This window comes from Mytilus edulis, chromosome 13, assembly GCF_963676685.1.
Source record: "Mytilus edulis chromosome 13, xbMytEdul2.2, whole genome shotgun sequence".
Taxonomy (NCBI): Eukaryota; Metazoa; Mollusca; class Bivalvia; order Mytilida; family Mytilidae; genus Mytilus; species Mytilus edulis.
Window position 1 is genome coordinate 68,829,553 of NC_092356.1, and position 15,172 is coordinate 68,844,724.

The following is a 15,172-nucleotide window of genomic DNA, read 5'->3' on the forward strand; positions in this document are numbered from 1 at the left end:
ATAACACTTATTTATTACAGGTTCAATTTTTCAAACATTTTTTTTTATGTTAAGCCAAGTTAGATCACCATGATCATTAAGTGTCAATTCATTTATTTCTTTTGAGATAGTAAACAAAAAATGGCTTAAGGATACAGATTAACATAAAAATGTGTTGCTTGTTTCTGAATCCTAAATGTGAGTGTGTATATCAAAGAGGGATGAAAGATACCAGAGGTACAGTCAAACTCATAAATCGAAAATAAACTGAAAACGCCATGGCTAAAAGTGAACAGACAAATTATAGTACACAATACACTACACAGAAACTAAAGACTTATCAACATGAATCCCACCAAAAACTGGGGGGTGATCTCAGGTGCACCGGGAGGGTAAGCAGATCCTGCTCCACATGTGTTCTTGTATAACAAACTAATATGCTTAATGCAGACAATGAATTAGATATCAGAAACAAATTATAGAATAGTTGTGTTTCGGAACATCGAAATGGAACATATGCGTAACTAAGGAGTCTGCAAATGAGACAACTTTACACTAGATACCGTGTTTGTAAGTATTTTTTTAATCAGTGTAAGACCTTCAACAATGAGAAAAATCCATCCTAAATAATCAGCTATTAAGGATAACACCATAAAAGAAAAACGACAATGCCAGAAACCAAACCGAAACCTCGGATTTACAGGCTCATTCGTGTTTTGTTGTAGATAGTTTCTGGTAAAATGGGAGATTTGTTTTAGATTTAAACGTTTTTTCCATCGTTCAAGAGAAATGCACTAAGCATAATTATGTTCGATAAGTCGGATAGTTTCGTTAAAGGTAGATAATGCGAAGGCGCAACACACAAACATCGAAGAGTTTATTGAAAATAATACATATAAACAAAAGGGTAAAATTGTATTTTCTAGGATTCTAATTTTAGTGCTAATATAAATTTTGTTCGGATACTACTATAGAGAAGGCTTACTATAACGGAAAAAAGTACGATGGAGAAGTTCATGATGTTCATATTTTATTTGATTATAGAAATATAAGATATAATATTGAATACCTTTAAAATATTTCATCTTTGATTTGTATATTCTAAGAATTTTGTTTAATGTGAAATTGTCTATCTTTTCGTCGTTTTTAAGTTCTTTATCAGTTTTCCTGGATTTATGTGATTTGAATGCTTCTTTCTTTCTAACGTTTCTTTTTTAAATTTACACATTAATGTTATAAGTCAAAATATAAAAAAAAAAGATTTATATTAGGATGTTCTTAGTTCTAAGGTGTACATGCTAAAATGATATATATTTCGTAAAAAAGAGCAAGTAGGATCACACTTGCAGTCAAGTTAAGGTTCATCAAAACAAATGTATTTTCACCTCAAAATTTACTCTATGTACAGACTTACCTGTGCTGTTTGAAAAGTTTTAAGGCCTAGCATCCACTAGATATATCAAAGTTAAATGCATTTTGTGTTTAAGAAAGATAAAATCTTTTCCTGTTTTTGATGGGCTTTTTTTCCTTTCTGCGGAAGGTGTAAAAATAAACAAACTCCTGAATTACTTTGATATTTTCCACTCAGAATGCTCAGACAAACTCTTTAACTCACCTATAGTAGTAAAGATACCTACTGTCCATGTCAATTAAGGACAATCAAAACAATATACAAACCAGCTTTTTACCTGAGGGAGCATCTCAAAGTTGTTCCACAACTTAGTTAATTTTCACACCTTATGCATGAAGGAAAAAAAAAATGCCCAGCAAAATCCGAAAGAGATTTTATTTTTCTGAAACATAAAATGCATTTTACTTTTATATATCTAGTGGATGCCATGCATTAAAACTTTTCCAACTAGACAGGTAAGTCTGTACTCAGAGTAGTTTTTGGCCTTTAAATACAGTCATATTTTTCCGTTTGTTCTGATGAACCTTAACTTACATTACAAATTAAGTAAAAATAAGCGTCAATCAAATTTGGAACTAGTTTGTCGAATTAAATGTGATAGACTCTGTATTTCAAAATACCATGATCAGAGATATTAATGAATTTACGAATAAAATTGTTTCTGATTTCCTATTCTTTGATTCCAGGATAAGTTATACAACCTTACAGATGGCCTATACATTGTTTCAAATTTATCAAAACCGCTTGTCAAATGTGTTCCAAGTAAGTCTTTACTTTCAAATTTGTCTAAACCGCTTGTCAAATTAGGTAAGGAATTACTTTCTAATTTATCTTAACCGCTTGTAAAATGTATTCTAGGTAAGCATTTACTTTCTTATAAAATTATATAAACTGCTTGTAACATGTGTTCCAGTACGTCTTTAATTTCAAATGTAACTGAACAAGTTTTCATGCGTGATCCATGTACTTTCTAATTGGATATAAGCCATCGTGTATATCGAATATTGCATTTTTATTTTAATTGAATGTTATTTGAAATAGTCAACACAGTGCTTAATATCGATAACTAATTCGTCTAAAATTGTCGATTCAGAAGAAGCTGAACTAGTCTTGGAATGACACCGTGAACATCGACATATACTTTAACATTAACAGCGGAAAACGCAAGCTGTGCGGACCTCTCAGAGATTGACTATTCAACTGACGAAGTACAATCTAGCCATTTCTTTGGCTTAACACATGACGTCAGGAATTCCACCGTATTTGACATTCCGGCTGCTTGTCTGCAAAACACGACCAAAGCAAAGGTTAGTTTCAAATATAGAAAAACATTTCAATACAAATAAATATTAACTTAGGAAATGTTAACATCGCAATGACCGTGAAAGAATTCCGATGTATTGTTTCCACAGAGATTTTCAAAAACGTAACTTTTGTTTTCTTTACTGGTAACCGATGTATATTGTTCAATGTCACATTAACGTAGAAACGCAATTTTGTTTTAGATTAAATTGATAAAAAAAATCAATCTTGACAATATATTCATTATTACATATCACGTGTCAAATATATAAATGTATAAAAAAATATTGCATTCTCTGGAATATATGTATATATAAAAAGATAACATCTCACGATGAAGGATCTGTCTTTCGTCCTTCAATTCTCATAATTCATTCAATGTGTGATAGATATATTGTGATGTTCAAATACTATTTTATACATACTGATAATATATATAACAGGGAATACAAACAATTAAATAATTCGAATTTAAATTTGTTCAAATATCTATTTACTTTAACGTTTATTCGTTTTCTAATAGGAAAATGATCCCCTGAGACTCAAACCACATCCAGTGAAGCTGTAACTTGATTGGTTTAACGTTTCATCCGATGCTCTTCAGTCATATATAGAGAATAATACATGGCAAAATCCGTATCATATGTCGTATCATCCCGAGACATCAATATCAGCCCAAGGGCCTTTAGGCCCGAGGGATGATATTGGTCGAGGGTGATACGGCATGTGATACGGATTTTGCCATGTATTATACACTTTATCATATATTTCAACAGAAGAGTATTATATTATATGAACTGTTTTCTGATCCATAGCACTGGGTTACCTTCAGTTCTACTTTTGTCTCGTTTCAAAGGCCTCAATTACTTATCCGAAGCACCTCGGTTACCTTACAATTTGCGTGCTGTTGTTTTAAAAATATTTTGTTTATTATTGTATTAATTTGTGTGTTTTGTATTTTTCATAGTTGCATTTAGTGTGCCAACAAATATGAAAACTTGACGTTCGTGACGTCACACACAATATGAAAACTCGACGTTCGTGACGTCACATACCAAACAATGACGTCATTCAAAAAATTTACCTATTTTGAGGAAAATTTTTCTTGAACAAAAAAAAATTTAAAACTGACTATGTAAAAAAAAAAAAAAAAAAAGTAGGGGTGTGATAAAGGGTATGCGATAAAGGGTAGGGGTGTGATAAAGGGTATGCGATAAAGGGTGCGCATCAAAGTTGCGCGATATGGATTAAACAGCAGGCTATTTATCACATATGCAAAACTACTGTATTTACTACTAAACATATGATAAACGATTATAAACATTGTGGTGATGTCTGATGTTAACAGTCTGTTTTATTTGTAAAGATCATCTATCAGAAATATTTCTTCCGGTTTTAACTTTCAAAATAGATAATAGTGTAATTTTGGTGCCTCTTTTTTCAGTTCTTCAAGACTTTTACATTATTACTTTATTCCACTGCTTTTGGGATTTACACTTCCAGTCTTCGAAACGTTTATTTATCTTTTCCACAAAGATCTATTTCAAATTTTGTTAATTTTTTATGGTATTTTATAAAGCTAACCACGGAGATGCACTTATCATGAATAATAGACTCGGAGGATACCAAATGGACAGTCAAAATTCATAAGTCGAAAAGAAACCAAAAAGAATGACAGGCAATAAGAGTATAAAAAATACTATGCAGAGAACTAAAGGCTGAACAAAACGCAATGCATCCAAGAACAGGGGTAGTCTAATTTAATCTATGTTGATCATGTGTACTATTGTTTGTCTGTTTGTCTTTTTAATTTTTAGACATGGCGTTGTCAGTTTATTTTCGATTTATGAGTTTATGGTGTAAATTATTCGAAATACTAAGGATTTTTTTTTATCCCAGGCCTAGATTACCTTAGCCGTATTTTTTTTTTATCTCAGTCGTCACTGATGAGTCTTATGTAGACAAATCGCTCGTCTTGCTTAACAAATTATACACCTGGTTACTATTAATAACCATTTTATGCATCCTTTGAAGACAACACACCAAGAAAGACATGTTAATACAGAGGTTATCACACCAGATCCAATCCTCAAAATATTAATATTTCATACATTCGCTGTGCCAAGTGAATATGAACAAACGCAATGAAGCTTTTCCGAAACAAACTGTTGTGTGGTTTAATTTTTTTAGACAGATTCACAGATCATCGTACATTTCAATCTGTGAGTTTGAATGTCCCTCCACGGTATCATTTGTCCTTCTTTTAAACGTTATAACTGATCGCAGACAAATGTTTGACGCCAGAATCGAGTTAATTTTGATTCAATTCTAAAATATACATGGTGTTTTATCTAAAGCATCCGAACTGGCAAAAGTTCTTCCACAAGTCATAAAATAGCAAATCCCTTCAACATTCTAGTTACGTTTATGAAAGAGGCACCTAAAGGGTAATACAATGACAAACAAAACAGAATGTTACATGCGAGTGGACATCGTGTAACAGCCATTTGAGATAGTATATACAGTTCGCACAGTTGATTTACTCTTTTTCCTTCGTTGGAATTTACAAGCTCCTGTAAGAGCTGCTAGAAGTGTATTTCTTAAATTTTCACTCATAATTAAATACACCAAAAAGTTCAACGAGAATCCTATCTGTCTACTTAATAAACAATACGAGTCACATAGCATCTCTATAAACTTAACGTATGGAAACAATCTGGAGTCGTTAATCGTTATTAAGATATTCAACAGCTCTGAGAGTATGAACACAATTGAGATCATAACAACTATGCGTGCCGATCTATGAGCCTTTTCAATGGCAGCTATGTTTCTAGTTCTTTGAACGTTCGTTGTACTTTTCCAAAGTTTACAACAGAGATACACTGTAGAAAACATAATAATGAATACTGCACTAAGCAGGAAAATATTCATCCCTGTATTTAACACATCAATATCATCTGCATCCAAATAATCATCGTAACAGCAAACATCATTTTCTCCGTTATAGAACGACTTGGTGTCAATAAAGGATATCCAGACGAAAACACTTATTAGAAGAAACGAAAATAAACATATGATTAAAACATTAGACTTCTTTTTCTGTAATCTCTGCAAACTCCATAGAGGATGTCGTAAAGCAATAACTTTTTGAATGCTTAACACAACCGTTATAGTAACAGATATTAGGTGAAATGCTAAGGAAATATTTGTTACACACATCCAAACTATACAGCCCGGGTAATGTTCTAACCATGCCGATCCATCAAACAGATCTCCTGTACTTTCCAGATCTTTGGAGTAAAACACAAAGCCAACAAATGTGGGTAAAGCTGATAGGATGGATGTAACGCTATCTGAAGCAGCTAACAATGACAACAAGACGGTTGACGGTGTCCTGTTCCTAGGACGAGTAAAAACAACCATCACAAATATATTAACCACTGAAGTCTCTATAGCTAAACATACATAGGTTAAATGTATCCATGCAGCTGGAATATATATTTCACTTTGATTACATGTATGCTCCTGTTTGAACATGCTTTCATTTCCATAATTAACGTTGGGTCTGTTCGATGTCATGGTGTTCATATTAATCTAAATAAGAAAAAAATAAAAGACCAACAATCCAAGGAAAATCTAAAACGAAAATCAGTCGGCAAAATCAAAAGCTTAAACACTGTCATCAAACGAATAGATAATAACTGTCATACTCCTGACATAAAACATACATTTTCTTGTGTAGAAAAATGGTGGATTAAACCTTGTTTTATAGCCAGCTTAACCTCTCACTTGTATGACAGTCGGTTGTCTATATTCGATTGATGTGTTTTATCATTTGATTTTGACATTTGATTAGGGACTTTCCGATGGGACATTTTCCTCAGAGTTCAGCATTTTAGTGATTTTACTTTTTTTTAAAAAGTCCATAGTATTGACATCAATAAGTTTTTTTGTATATTTGCCAAATGTTTCCTAGTGTTCCTTTCTATATTTGAAAAATGAAATTGTATACAAATATTTTATATAGCTACTATTATGACCTACTACTCTAATTTGGCATTAATATTTGAAGGATCATATCATAAAGAGCATGTGTACTAAGTTTCAAGTTGATTGGACTTCAATTACATTAAAAACTACCTTTAGTTTAATTGGCAATCATACCACATCCTTAATTATTGACACAGTGACAGTATTGTTTCATTGGCAATCATACCACATCCTTAATTATTGACACAGTGACAGTATTGTTTCATTGGCAATCATACCACATCTTTAATTATTGACACAGTGACAGTATTGTTTCATTGGCAATCATACCACATCCTTAATTATTGACACAGTGACAATATTGTTTCATTGGCAATCATACCACATCCTTAATTATTGACACAGTGACAGTATTGTTTTGATTTTTACTGTAATATTCAGATCTAAAATTGCATATTAAAATTCAATGTGATATGCAAAACGTGTATAAAAGTAGGTAGTAAAGTAAGTAAAGTAGGTACATTTATTTAGAGTCGGCACATACATACAATTAACAATAAATATAAGCTTAAGAAAACTTGTATAAACCGACTATCACATAAATATAAAACAATACATAAGTCTTGCTTGCATCTTTATCAAACATTTTAGTCAAAAGAAAAAGAAATAATTAAATTTCTTACTTTATACTTACAAGCACTAAGAATAAATGAATAAATGCTCCTGTCTCATGGATGTTATTGACAATATGACAGAAACAACAAATCAATCAGAGCTGGGAATGCTTGCAGTTAAAAATAATTCATCCCATAAGAATCAGATATCTAATTTTATGTCAGCAATTATAATTATACCAAATTGAAAATTTTAATAACAAATTGTTTTAATGTGATACCTGATCTTGACGTCAATCATTGATGAAAGTGAAAGTTTAATAAATTATTGATGAGGACAATATTTATATCTTAAAGGTGTTTACTATAGTCATTGAACATAAAAATTGGATAATTATGATTTGTACTGAATATGTTGTTGAATAAAAATAAAATAAAGACCAACATGTGCAATGATACCATAAATGAACTTCTAATTATATAAACAAATGTAAGATGATGTATCCTTGGCAGCAGTCCTTTTGCGCCAAATACTGTTTTTCAGGGGTATAATTTATTGCCAAATTTTGTTTTCCAAATGTATCAATTGCGGCAATATTCAGAACTCATGTGCGCCAATTTACCACAAATGTACACATATTTATCATATAAATATCAATAATTACTATATATCTATTCTTATTTTTGGTTTAAAAAAGTATATGTTCAGAGATATTCCACCATGAACATAGCATTGGAGAATAAAAGTTGTGGCACAAAAGGACGCATTTTTTGGCGCAAACGGATCTCTCCAGTATCCTTTACCTGTCTTGACATGAATTTGGAATCCTTATTAATAAAGACTATTTAATTGTTAATATTCATGACATTATCTCTGAAATATTTTAAAGAAAAGAAATCTTAAAGAAATGAAATAAAAACTCCAGTATATTATTATTGAATGAATTCATATGATGTTTATCCTTTTGTTAATATTTAAGCATGATTAAAGGCAAATAAAAGCTAACTATTTAATCTTAGTATTACTTTGTTCATAAAGTTTTTTCAAGTTTGGTAATAAGTCTTGACGAAAATCATTCCAATATACATAATATACCCTTCAAACATTAAAAAAACCAGATTGTATAATGTAAATTCAAAAAGTATGTTTCAGATAAATATGAAAATTTCTTAATTTTATTTATCATCAAATCTTTATCTTAATGGACAATAATGGAAAGCTTATAACTATTGATCAAACTGAGGAACATTCAAATTGCAATAATTTTACATATAGATAATTTTTATACAAATTGATACTAATTGCTTTGGTGTGATCAGGGTATAAATAAAAATCTCAAGAGTGCAAAAAATATCGAATTAAAATATCATTTCTCTTTTTTTAATGTAATAAGATTTTTTTTGTATACAAGCACCAAGTAATCTTCATTACTCTGACTTAGCACTATGTTGGTGGCTGTCTTGAATTGTCCAAACTTTCATTTAGGCAAACAAAAGGAGTAGGTCCAGTAAAACCCCTTTTTGGCCCCAAAATATAGCAGTTTTACAAAATTGTTAAAATATAAACTTTTAGATATCTATCATGTCTATTGGACAGTAAAATGCTTCTGCTACATAAATATTGGCTGTTTTTGACAATACAATGCACATATATTGGGTACTAGAATTCATTAAGTCGTTCCAAATTACTGAAATCTTCCCAATTTTAGCATTTTAGTTAAATTTTAGGCAGCTTCCGCCTTAAATGAAAGTGGTCCCATTTGTGTTCATTCTTGATATTGATATGTAAGTTGTATTTGATGATAATACATAACATATAAAAAGGTTGAGGATGAACAACGGATCGGTCTCTTTCATTTTTGACAAATACATCTGAAAAGTGACGTTTTTGGCATATTTGATAGATTTTCCATATTTAAGCTTGAATCAGAGCATTTTTGATGACTAAATCAGTTTAAATCTTAAACTTAACAAATTGAATCAACTGAAATAGACACTTCAGTGTTTAGAAAGTGTCCAAAATCTTTCGTCTGATGGACTTGAAATTTAAGGCCAAAATCTGCCCTTAATGGACCTACTCCTTTGTTCAAGCGAAAGTTACTTTTTGTATAACATTTTGATACATTCATTAGTACTCAACTGGCAAAGACTTTTGAGGTGGGCTTACATTTAAATTCATGAAGTCAAAGTCGAATTCCTGATCTTCCATTGGCTGGAACTTATCCTTCATTTCTAAAGTACACTCTATATTTTTTAAAACATCTTTCGGTAGTCTCCCTTTAAAGTCACATGTTCCTGATAACAACTGGTTATCTTCCAATGATAATGAAGGCTGAATTGATGCATGATTTATTATCATCCAAAGTTTGAGAACAGATGAGGTATTTAGTCTATACAATGGTGGATTATTAAAAGGTCCATCCCACAAAGGTATTGGTAGGCCACTGTTCCTTAAAAGAATATCTCTTTCAGAATCATAAAGATATATATCAAATGATGTTCCATTGGCTGCAATCAGTGGTAATAATGACACATTTGTAAACAAATCCCCCTTTTCTTGTCTACTTTTCTTCTGATGCATAGAAGAAGTAATAGCAGTGGCAATGATTTGAGATTTGTTATACTTTTCCCTTAAAGTTAAATCATCAGGATTAAAATCAAAGCTATGTTTATCGTGCAAAATATTTGGCCCATTTGGATATGCATAATCTGCTGACTCATCCTCTGGTTTTGGTGGTATTACAATGCTACAGTGTACTCCTCCTATTGGGAACACCATAATGTCAGGTTTGCCATACCATAGCAACTCACTACCTGTAAATCAAAAGTTACTATTCATTATTTCAAACAGTTGTTATAGGAACATCAAAACTCTTTGTTTTCTATAAATCATATAGTCTTCACATTTTAAGACAAAGGTAAGTTATGTATAAATTGGAATTGACCATAAGCAAAAAATATATATTGAATCCGTCAATAATAGATTATTTTATTGCATCTGCCACTACATGTATTTAACTACCACCTTCTGCTCTTCACAATTTTTATACCTGTTTTTTTCTTTCTTTAGAAAACACTCCTGCAAAGGAATGTTTCAATTAAATTCAAAGTTGATAGGGACCTTTTTACTGTAAAGATTTTAATAAAGAGGGTAAAAATTCAGTTTTATATCAACCCTGCCCTCAATTTTAGATGTTGTACTATAAAAATGTCAATTAACTCATTTATACAGTTTTCCGATTTCGACACAATGAGGATGTACAGATTTTTTTAAATCAAAATTATTTTGGCAAACTTTTTAACTAACCTCTAAAGGATGACTGTGTAAGTTTGGTCCCAATATGCCCAGGTGCTTTCAGATTTTATAAATTGGTGAAAATATTAATTACTTTAATTGAAGAAAACTGTATTGCATTTGTATTGCAATAGGTTATACTCTCCTAAAATAGCATAAAGAACCAGATAAGTGAAAGCCTGTTTCTAGCACTAATATTTTTAACTGACCATAAATAAATGTATTTTTGTATTTCAGTGTTGAGTGTTCCATCAAGTCATTGTAACACTTGTTTCCTCCCCCCCCCCTCCCCAATCCCCAATGGCATAAGTTATGCATGAACTCAAAGCATAGCAATACTAACCATGTATATATACTAATAAAAGCACTTTTGGAGTTAATCACTGGTCAATATAACATCCAGGAAGGGCGGTAGATGAGACTTAGAGTTACCGCTGATGGTACTTGTAATTATTTTTTTTTAGCCATGTTAAAATGTTTCAATTAAAGTAAAGTTATTTTAGCATTTCAAATATATAATTCAATTTGAATTGAAGACCACATTTTGATATATAAGTAAATTTAAGAATAAAGCTCTGTTGCATGAGAATACTTCAGTTATAAATATTGTTCATATTTATTGGAACACATTGTAAACTTGGTTTACAATTTGTATATTTGCAGATTCATAATAAAGTATTATAATTGGTGACTCATTTACTCTAGAAAATGGCCCATTATTAATACCACACCTAAAGTCTTTGTGCTTTTTAGTGACTTATATTCACCCAGGATGGCGATTTATTGGTGTCCAATTTTTCCTTCAACATCATCTCGGACTAGGGAGTAGCACAAAGAGACAACTGAGCTGGTTTGGTTTCAGGGATAGGGAGAGCTAATAATCACAAGGATAGTTAATGTTTAAATACTGTACAATATCTTACCAAATCCAGTATTGCCGTACAAAATCTCCTCTCCACACTTCTTGGAGCAGTTACAGTATACATGTACAGGTCCTCCCTTTGTATCATTGGTTACGTAGTATGTTGTCCCTACCCTAGGAGCTGTAAGTCTAGAGAAGAGATGATTGGCCATGATAACACTTATTTCTGTCTCGTCATCAATGGTGAGGATCTTCTTTAAGCACTCCTCATGATGGTCTGAAAAAAGAAACTTAATTGTCAATTTCTTAATATTTGAAGTGTGCAGGAATGAGGATTCTCACTAGTGATTTTTGAAGGCGAGTCTAGGGATTTGACATTTTTGGCCATGGCGAGTCCAACAGTAAGAAGAAGGTATTTTGTTCCAATATGATTTATTATTTCAGTCTCTATGACCTAATACTAGAGCATTGAAATGAGATTAAATTTCTGATAACTTTTAAACTTTTGCTTTTGTATAAAATGATGATATGCGTGTTCAGTTTACAAATGTATTTCAATCTTGATGTATCTTTGTGAGTCCAGACAGATTTTCATTAGTCCAGGACTCACGGACTTGCTTAAGCATTGCTATGTGAGAACCCTAATTCATGTAGCATTGTGTAGAGACTGGGTACCGAAAAACAATCTACATTTTGGGGCATTTTTTACATCAGACTATGGAATTTTGCTCATTGTTGATGGCAGTACACTACAGTTATCTATAGATGTTAACTATTGTGTCATTTGGTCTCTTGTGCATGTTGTGGGGAGTTGTATAATTGACAATCATATTTTTGCTACCAAATGCTTTTTCAAAGTTAAATAAATAATTATTGTCACTATTGTTTGTTGTATATCTATATATGTATATACATATATAATAAAACATCATGACTTAAAAGTGTAATATTATAATTTTTTAATTTTAAAAGGTAAATAAAAAAAGTATATACACATTTATATAACCATGATAACACAATATGTTTGATATAAAATATAAGTATGACTGAAACTGCTTTTATTACAGTGATTTTCCTACCTTTTTCCAAAAGAGGCCTGGGATCTAGGCAATTGGGAAAATGTGTCATATATATAACATGTATAACGTGTGAATTTGGAAAAAAATTCTTCGTTGTTTTCATCATAGTTTAATGAGGTAACATGTTTTTATTCAAATTCCAATTTTCTATTACATGTATGACCAAATCTTAACAAATCATTATTTTTTCTTGGTGCATTTAAATATATATCATCAGGTTTTTCATACAATTGATCAAACTTGATTAAATTGGGAATTTTCAGTGTTCATTTGGGGAAAAAATTGGGTTTTTCTAATTCAGAATAGAGCCTATATAAGGACCCCAAGAAAGGCAGGAAAACCACTGTACTACATGGTAGGTATGTTTGACTAACATACCTACCAACTGTCACTTTTTGCGGGGGATTTCCCCCATGAAATCTCCCAAATGGAAATTTTGAAAGAGCAATTTGGTCCACAATTTTAAAGATGTTAAACAAAACAGTTAATTTGACAATATGGCTATAGGCTTTGAAAGGTATGGAGAAGCCAAAAAACAAAATTAAGATGCATTTGAAGGCCCCCTTGAAGTTTTTTTTTAGGACTATAAGACCCATCTTGCAATATAAAAAGCGATAGGCATTTTGAAAGCCTGGCAGGTATGGACCAAGCTTAAGGCCGAACTGGCTCCATGAACAAACCATCTTGTTTCCCTGATTGTGTACCTTTTAATGTCGCGAAAATTTAATGTATTTTAGTGTGCATGTACAATGAAGCAATTTATTATTTTATATACATGTATACATGTACCTTTCTCACAAAGAAACCCTGTCACAAAAGCATCTAAGGCATACTGAAGTAAATATCTGTTCTTATGAGCTTTCTCAACTTGTATGTTGTCTTCAAATGTAATTGAGGTTCTGTTATTGAAACATTCAAGTGCATAAAACCCATTGCGAAACATAGAACTAAATGGTATTAAATGGGTTTTCACTTTTCCTCTTTTTATATCGTTTTTATTAACAGACGATGGCTCTCGTCTCCTTCCAAATTCGTCTTTTAAATACTGGACTGTAGTGATGCGTGCTTTCGAAAAGTGATCACCTAAATGCCAATTCCTACAACATAACGGCATGAACACAGTTTCTTCATAACCAGTGAGTGCATCTGCTAAGTAACGTCTTACATCGGATGAATAAAACTTGCGTTCAGTGATAGGGAATGATTTAGACCTGGCAACCCGTGAAAAAGAGAACATTCTAACAACCACAATTATTGTGTAGACTATGCAATATGCCGTATTACTTTAGCATGGTTTGGGATCATTTTGTCATAATAATAAAACACAAAAAGTGACAACAAAGGGGGGATAATCCATTTATTTAAAACTTGACCCGGACACGGACAAGGACACGCAGATTTCCGGATGATTTCCTATTGCTAATACTGAACTGCTAGAGCTAAACTCCGAGCTAACAAAAATAGCTCAACACCAGATGCTATTCATTTTATTGACAAAACTGTTTTAGAAAAAACCCAGCTACATTTTATGAAACAAGTACTGGGGACAAAAAGAAGCTCAACAAATCTAGCTGTTAGAAATGAACTAGGACTTTTGCCATTAGAAACTTTCATAAAAACCCAAACTATGATGTACCTATCTAGATTAAATAATGAAAATCTAAACCCACTTCTTAATGAAGCCTTTAAATTAACTAAAAGTTTAGATACCAAGGGAACATACTCTTGGTATACTTTTGCAAAAAATGTGTCACAAGATATAAATATTGACATTAAACTTATTGAGGAAACTAAAACTTTAAAACAGACTAAAATGTTAAAACCCCAATTAAAAAAAAGTTATATCAACTTTTATCAAACTCTTATTGATGATAAAATAAATAACTTAAATGAAAATAATAAAATATATCTATATAAATTTCTTAAATCTAATATAAATAACCAAATGCAATACTACCTATCACATCCAAGTAAAAAGACAAGAAAAATGTTAACCAAATTTAGAATAAGCGATCATTGTCTCTTCATAGAAACTGGACGATATACCAAAATACCACGAAATGAAAGAAAATGTAAAATATGTAATATCTTAGACGATGAATTTCATTTTTTCTTCAACTGTAAAATAAAAAAAAATATAAGAGAAATCTTTCTAAAATATTATATACAAAAATATGTAAATTTTAATACACTTAATTTTACTGATAAACTCGTGATAATACTTAATCCATCAACACCAAATGATGTAAAAGCAGTTGTTTCTTTTATTAAAGAGTCATTAGAACTGAGGAAAGGAGAACAGTAACTGTTTTTATCATATTTCTTATAATATTGTCGAGTTTTCATTATGTTTCATTATGTTTGTTTGTCAATGTATTTGCCACAACCAAAATTGGTTTATGTATGTTTTGCAAATAAAGATAATATAAATAATATGCTAATATAAAAAAAAAATAATTTGTAACTAAGTTTATAATATTGCCAAGAACAATTGATGAAATTGATAAGTCAAAGGCAGAATATTTACTTATTTAACTGATAACGATAATATTGACCATGGACTTTCTATACTAATACACCAGTGCCTTATCGCTAATCCCGGCTGACCCGGCCGCTTGAACTTTTGACGCATACAACTAT

General features: G+C 31.3%; 2 protein-coding genes across 2 annotated transcripts; both read right to left on the minus strand.

Moving 5' to 3' along the window:
• Nucleotides 1-5,167: 5,167 nt before the first annotated feature.
• Nucleotides 5,168-6,271, minus strand: LOC139500509 (thyrotropin-releasing hormone receptor-like). The gene has a single exon (XM_071289253.1). The coding sequence runs from the start codon at nucleotides 6,269-6,271 to the stop codon at nucleotides 5,168-5,170; it is 1,104 nt and encodes a 367-aa protein (XP_071145354.1).
• A 920-nt stretch (nucleotides 6,272-7,191) lies between these two features.
• On the minus strand, nucleotides 7,192-13,892 carry LOC139501177 (uncharacterized). Its single transcript, XM_071290169.1, has 3 exons — nucleotides 13,322-13,892; nucleotides 11,515-11,730; nucleotides 7,192-10,110 (listed from the first exon to the last, which is right to left on the minus strand). The coding sequence occupies exons 1-3, from the start codon at nucleotides 13,767-13,769 to the stop codon at nucleotides 9,425-9,427; spliced, it is 1,350 nt and encodes a 449-aa protein (XP_071146270.1). The 5' UTR covers nucleotides 13,770-13,892; the 3' UTR covers nucleotides 7,192-9,424.
• Between the last annotated feature and the right edge of the window lie 1,280 nt (nucleotides 13,893-15,172).

What these genes read in the sequence shown, in the direction of transcription:
- LOC139500509 (XM_071289253.1), bottom strand. Translation starts at nt 6,271, where the DNA reads ATGACATCGAACAGACCCAACGTTAATTATGGAAATGAAAGCATGTTC.
- LOC139501177 (XM_071290169.1), bottom strand. Translation starts at nt 13,769, where the DNA reads ATGTTCTCTTTTTCACGGGTTGCCAGGTCTAAATCATTCCCTATCACT. An exon ending in AGGGTTTCTTTGTGAGAAAG is followed by an intron (nt 11,731 to 13,321) that starts GTACATGTATAC and finishes TTCTTTTTTCAG; the next exon opens with ACCATCATGAGGAGTGCTTA. An exon ending in GTACGGCAATACTGGATTTG is followed by an intron (nt 10,111 to 11,514) that starts GTAAGATATTGT and finishes TTTGATTTACAG; the next exon opens with GTAGTGAGTTGCTATGGTAT.